Raw genomic sequence first — 7,110 nt, forward strand, 5'->3', positions numbered from 1 at the left:
CCCTGCAGCGTACCCCCATTCACATTAATCACCCAATTAACCCTTCGGTGTACCATACTTTAGGGTACCTGCGTACTCACCTCTGCGGATCTCGCGGCGAAGCTCCTGCAGGCGCGCTGGGCATTTGGACTTAAGATCACCCCATTTTTTCACAATCTGGGCCTTGCTTCGGGTTATTCCAAACTGCTTCCTGAGGCCCTCAGACACCGCACGCACGACTTCCTCCTTGTGCTTGTTGCGGTGCAGCTCCAGCCCTGTGGTATCGTACTGCAGCCGATCCATTGTGCCAATCAGGAACTTAAGCTCTGGAATGCCCATAGGTGGATCACGTCGACTGGCAGCCATTTTCAGGATGTCAGGGAACCAAAGCAAGCTAGCGCAGGCACGCAGGAACGCTGTAACGTACGTTCGTCATCACGCCGTCATAGACCACGAGCGTACATTACGTGCCGCTCCGGCGTTATATAAACATCCTTCGAACGGCATTTACTATGTGCGTTCCTTCCGTGCCGCTCAGGCGTAATAAATTTTACATCTACGGACGCTGTCCATAAACGGCAACGCTATAGCGATGCGGATCACGCGGCAGCACGGCGGAGTCAAGGTCCTCCTATGGGCGTTGCCGTTCAGGGTCATTCTACCTAAAATGGCGGCGAGACAACGTTCTGCTCCTCTGGGGCAGACAGAGTTCCGTTTTTTTGTGAGAAAGATGGATGCTCTAGATTATGAGGGTCTGGAGAGTCGTCCTGCCCACCCGAACATCCACAAGCGGGAGGTGCTGCGCCGCATTAGCAGCATGATGGAGAGGAGGTTTGGCATCCGCCGCAGTGCGCTGCAGCTGCGGAAGAAGTGGGCTGACCTCCGCTACAAAACACAAATTGTTGCTGAGTTGCGTGCGGAGACAAGGCGAGGCAAGTACTAGTATGGGGGGATTGGGAGATGCACGTTGTCAGGAGGGGGGGATTGGGAGGCTCGCGCTCATGGTTGCCAACTTGTCCTCAAATTCATTGATAAACATGCCCCTTTTTTAAAATGGACTTATTGTCCGAGAGGAAAATGCGGTGTCCGTGACAAAAATGGTCAGGTAAGGGGTTCCAGAATCTCCACCACCATCTTTAAATTATTTAGATGTCCGCAATTTTTTATCTAGATTGACCAAAAATATTATAGGAGGAGGTTGGCAACACTGCGCACACTGACAGGAGGGGGGAATCTGGAGACGCGTGCTGACGTGAGACGCTTCCTAGTGATGAAATAATACGTGTCCCAAGCCACTACGCAGGACAGAGAATGAACTTCAATCCAATATTGCAGCCAGCGGGTAAGGAAAGGATGAATCAAACACCCAAAAACCCCGCCTCCATGGCTGAAGATTGTTCTCTCCAAATTCAGGTGACAGTGTCCCTTTAAAGTCATTTAGAGGGGTTTGTATGATAGAAAATACGCATCTGTGTGGGCAGGGCCGTATTTAGAGTTTCTGCTGCCCTAGGCACTTTTAGTGCTGCCTCCCCCTTTGGTGAGTATGACACTATCGGCAGTGACTTTGGCAAAAATCGCTGATGTGAAAGTCGCCTTTTGCAGCAGATCCGACAGTTTTTCCGCATCTGCCGCGTAATGGATCACTTAGGGCAACACTGCGTTCGGCCTCATTCATTCCCTATGGGACTTACAGACATGTGCGGCTCTTGCGGTTTTGCCGCCATCCGGCAAATGCGGTACTTGCAGCAATGAGAAAAAACACTACTAGCAGTGTTTTATGTATCATCGTAAGTGCAAAACCGCAATTGCCGCACATGTTCGCAAGTAGCCATCATTACCTGTCCCTGCACCTTGCTAGCTCATCCCTATCCAACCCTCCCTGACCTAAAACTACACTATAAAGCTTCAGAAAAGCAATTTATTAACTGCCATATTCCTATGATAATGAGGGCTCTAGGCTACGGCGTAGACTGGGACGGGCAGTCTCCGGGTCTCCATCCTCTCTGTGCACACCCTCAGTCCCTGCCTCACTGCCTGTGCACAGACCACCCTCCACCGCACCCGGTAATCACCGCTCGCAGTAGCATACCAGCAGAGGTGTATCTAGGGTTTCTGGCACCCGGGGAAAGAATTCATTTTGGTGCCCCCCCTCCGCCAAGGACATATGTGATTTGCACACTCAGTCATGTGCCCACGAGCTCCTCTCCCTAATGCTCTCAATGTTCAGTGAAAAACTAAGAGAAGCAGAAGAGAAGCTCGATGTCGCAGGACCATAAGAGTATGTGTCCACGTTCAGGATTGCATCAGGATTTGGTCATGATTTTTCATCAGTATTTGTAGCCAAAACCAGGAGTGGAACAATTAGAGGAAAACTATAATAGAACCATATGCTCCACTTCTGTATTTATCACCCACTCCTGGTTTTGGCTACAAATACTGATGTAAAATACTGACCAAATCCTGATGCAATCCTGAACGTGGACACATACCCTAAGTCTGAAAAATCGCATATGAGTGACGTGTCCATGTGACGACTACTGGAACTTGCAGAGCTGAATCCTGACATCGCAGCTTCTGAATTCTCACAACGCATGCACTGCACTTTTAGGATTCTCCCTTGCCGGTGGACGGTCATGTCAGCACAAGTATGTGATTTGTAGACTTCTGACCACATTCTGACTAGATGTGCCCGGCCTCGCTCAGTTCATTTTCATTGACGGAGGTCACGCATGTCTAGTCAGCACGTGATCGCATTAATGTAAATCCCCAGCATGAGAGAATCCTGACAGCGTGCAGTGTGCACTGTGAGAATTCAGAAGTCTGCAGTCACAAAGAATGACTGCAGACTCATCACAAGCCTGGACATCCCCTTTAAAAGGGACTCTGTCACCTGAATTTGGAGGGAACAATTTTCAGCCATAGGGGTGGGGTTTTCGGGTGTTTGATTCACCCTTTCCTTACCCGCTGGCTGCATGCTGGCTGCAATATTGGATTGAAGCTCATTCTCTGTCCTCCATAGTACACGCCTGCGCAAGGCAAGATTGCAGATTGTGCAGGTACAGTATGTACTACGGAGGACAGAGAATGAGCTTCAATCCAATATTGCAGCCAGCATGCAGCCAGCGGGTATGGAAAGGGTGAATCAAACACCCGAAAACCCCACCCCTATGGCTGAAAATTGTTCCCTCCAAATTCAGGTGACAGTGTCCCTTTAAATCTCCTAACATATATAAAAACATGAGAGTTAGCATCACAAATAACATTTACATCCAGGTACCTGATAGATGACGTCGCCTCTGGAGCCGTTCTCCTTTTCTTCATCTTGTCCAGATCCCATGATGAGTTTTCTCATCCACAGCCGTCTCTGCAGACTTCCATCTTCGCCGCTCTTTTGCAGAAAGTCTCCACATGACGCCCTTAAAGATACAAGTGTCATTATAATGCTCCCAAATAAAAAATTGCCCCTCACTATATTGTCTGCACAAAGTATGACCCCCACACTGTCCCTCTTATGGTACATGCTCTTCACACTGTCCTCTCCTTTCTATACCAGTCCCCTCTTCACACTGTCCTCTCACACTGTGTCCCCCTTATAGGGCCCAGTATTTATACTCCATATTTATACTCCATCCTCCCACACTGCGTTCATGCCTCCCCCATCCTCCCACCCTGCGTTCATGGCTCCCCCATCCTTCTCCCCTGCAAGCATGGCTCCCCCATCCTCCCACTCTGCGTTCATGGCTCCCCATCCTTCTCCCCTGCGTTCATGGCTCCCCCATCCTCCCACTCTGCGTTCATGGCTCCCCCATCCTCCCACTCTGCGTTCATGGCTCCCCCATCCTCCCACTCTGCGTTCATGGCTCCCCATCCTTCTCCCCTGCGTTCATGGCTCCCCATCCTTCTCCCCTGTATGCACGGCTCCCCATCCTTCTCCCCTGTATGCACGGCTCCCCATCCTTCTCCCCTGTGTGCACGGCTCCCCATCCTTCTCCCCTGTGTGCACGGCTCCCCATCCTTCTCCCCTGTGTACATGGCTCCCCATCCTTCTCCCCTGTGTGCACGGCTCCCCATCCTTCTCCCCTGTGTGCACGGCTCCCCATCCTTCTCCCCTGTATGCACGGCTCCCCATCCTTCTCCCCTGTGTACATGGCTCCCCATCCTTCTCCCCTGTGTGCACGGCTCCCCATCCTTCTCCCCTGTGTGCACGGCTCCCCATCCTTCTCCCCTGTGTGCACGGCTCCCCATCCTTCTCCCCTGTGTGCACGGCTCCCCATCCTTCTCCCCTGTGTACATGGCTCCCCATCCTTCTCCCCTGTGTGCACGGCTCCCCATCCTTCTCCCCTGTATGCACGACTCCCCATCCTTCTCCCCTGTATGCATGGCTCCCCATCCTCCTCCCCTGTGTGCACGGCACCCCACTTTTTTCCCTGTCATACTTACCTCTCACCGGCGCGCAGCACAGAACTTCCTGGCATCTCAGCGTCTTCCTTCCTGTCTTCAGCGGTCACATGGTAGCGCTAATTAAGGGTGATGAATATGCGCATATTCATCACCCTTAATGATCGGTACCATGTGACCGCTGAAGACAGGACGGCGCTGAGACGCAGTTGCAGCCACCGCTGGAGGAAGGTGAGTATTACGTCTTCAGGGAGGGAGGGAGGAGGGGGGGGCGGGAAGGGGGGAGGGAGGAGGGGGGACGGAAACTTGACCCCGGAGTTTTATAAAATAAAAAAAAAGGAAAAAACCTAGCTCAAGGGCGCCCCCCCCGCATCCCGCCGCCCTAGGCACGTGCCCTCAAGTGCCTAGTGGCAAATACGGCCCTGTGTGTGGGTAAACCATTGTTTGGGTGCATGGCAGAGCTTGGAAGGGATGGAGCGCCATTTGACTTTACAATGCAAAATAGACCTATCGCTATGACGTACTATCCCGTCAATGGGTATTAAGTCCAAGGACACCTTGACGGCATAGGACGTCATATGGGATTAAGGAGTTAACCACTCTAAAATGAAAAACCAAGAATAACGGGAGTAATACAATAAAATTATTACACAAAAGAGAGTTGCCTACTCAAACTATTACATTATGGAAACCAAAGCATAACATACATATTGTTGAGTTAACGCAAAACATAATTTTTTTTTTTTATACGGCGTGATCCTGCCAGGGTACAGCTCCAGAACCACTAAAGTACAGACAGTATTTTTCTCTACAGTCGCTTACATCGTCTGCCTGTCTGCCAGATCCCAGCGCTTGAAGAGCTGATAAATTTTCTTCTTGTGTCCGCCATTCCCCGGGCACAATATCTCCGGTTCTTGGGTCCACAGCATCAATAAATGAAGGAGGAGAGTAGGAGCTGGTATCGTGACGTCTCAGGAAGTTATGGAGCACACAGCATGCCAAAATCACAAAGTCTATAGACGGCAGCTTCAAGTTGATAGCTGTGTGGAAAACTCTAAACCGATTCGCCATAATCCCAAAGGCATTTTCAACCACACGACGGGCCCTAGACAACCGGTAATTATAGATTCTGCGCTCCGCTGTGAGTGTTCGCTGCGCAAATGACTTCAGCAGATGTGGATGAAGAGGAAAAGCTTCATCTGCGATGAAAACAAAATTGAGGTTTCATTTTGTGGCAGCTGCAGTTGATTGTTCCTCAAGCATTGCCCAAATGAAGTGTGTTCAAAAACACCACCATCGGAGACTCGACCATTCATGCCAACATCCACATCCACGAACTCATAGTTCGCATTGACAAGGGCCATGAGGATCACACTGAAATATCCTTTATAATTGTAAAAAAAGGATCCAGAGTTGGCTGGTCGCGTGATGCGCACATGCTTTCCATCTAATGCGCCACCGCAGTTTGGAAACTGCCACAGCTGATCAAAATCGCAAGCAATCCTCTTCCAGTCATCCGCCGTCTTGGGAAACTGCAAGATGAAAAGGAAACGTACAAATTAGGAAAAATATATTGTTGTGCACATACACTCTCATGTGGACATCCTAGAGTGATTGACGCGCAGTATGGAGTAGTAAAACAAAGTCAACAATCCTGAGTATGCAGGCAGCCATTTTATCAGACTGCTTCACTGACTGAGAGGGGGTGCTAAACAATATATTGAAATAATATAACCTATAAAATAACGCTGGGAGCAGCAAATAAAAGAACGGTGGCGCAGGATGGGAGCAGTACATGTCAGAATGGAGGCGCAAAATGGGAGCAGCACATGTCAGAATGGAGGCGCAGAATGGGAGCAGCACATGTCAGAACGGGGGCGCAGGATGGGAGCAGCACATGTCAGAATGGAGGCGCAGGATGGGAGCAGCACATGTCAGAATGGAGGCGCAGGATGGGAGCAGCACATGTCAGAATGGAGGCGCAGGATGGGAGCAGCACATGTCAGAATGGAGGCGCAGGATGGGAGCAGCACATGTTAGAATGGAGGCGCAGGATGGGAGCAGCACATGTCAGAAGGGGGGCGCAGGATGGGAGCAGCACATGATAGGATGGAGACCATATACCAATAGAAATGCTCGCCACCAGGGCGTAGAACGGGTTCAATAGCTAGTATAATATATCGACATAACATAACACAACAGCAAAAAACAATAGTAGTAAATATACAGTCACCTCCATATAATGCCTTAAGCTGTGCACAATGGCCTCGCATGTCTCCGGAATCACAACGCTCAGTAAAGGTCTGGAAACAGCAGTGAAAAACTGCATATCCTGAAGAGACCTTCCTGTGGCCAGGAACCGCAGTGTCACCGCCAACCTTTCATCCACGGGCATGGCTGCACGCATCGGCGTATCCCGCCTTTGTATGAGTGGCGTAACAGCAGCAAGTATAATCTTGAAGGATTCCTCTGACATCCTAAGGTAGTTTCGGAAATCATGAGGGTTATTATCACGTAACTCTCTTATGAGACCCATGTGTGACAATGTAGATCTTTTCTGCAGCCAGCTCCGGGTCCACATGTGACGTTTTCGTTTAGGACGTCTCTCCTCTAGGAGACGTGCTGCCTCAAACACCAGGGCAGCAGCAACGACAGACCTCTCACCGGAAGTGAGCATACTTCCTAAAAAGAAAACAAACGTACAATAAATACACGTGCTTACAAAAAAATGTT

General features: G+C 50.2%; 1 protein-coding gene across 1 annotated transcript; it reads right to left on the minus strand.

Annotated features, from left to right (window-relative positions):
• Positions 1-5,025: 5,025 nt before the first annotated feature.
• On the minus strand, positions 5,026-7,110 carry LOC138647097 (uncharacterized). The gene is made up of 2 exons (XM_069735911.1): positions 6,611-7,110; positions 5,026-5,909 (listed from the first exon to the last, which is right to left on the minus strand). The coding sequence occupies exons 1-2, from the start codon at positions 7,052-7,054 to the stop codon at positions 5,544-5,546; spliced, it is 810 nt and encodes a 269-aa protein (XP_069592012.1). The 5' UTR covers positions 7,055-7,110; the 3' UTR covers positions 5,026-5,543.

Source organism: Ranitomeya imitator, chromosome 8 (genome assembly GCF_032444005.1).
Source record: "Ranitomeya imitator isolate aRanImi1 chromosome 8, aRanImi1.pri, whole genome shotgun sequence".
In the NCBI taxonomy this organism is placed as follows: Eukaryota; Metazoa; Chordata; class Amphibia; order Anura; family Dendrobatidae; genus Ranitomeya; species Ranitomeya imitator.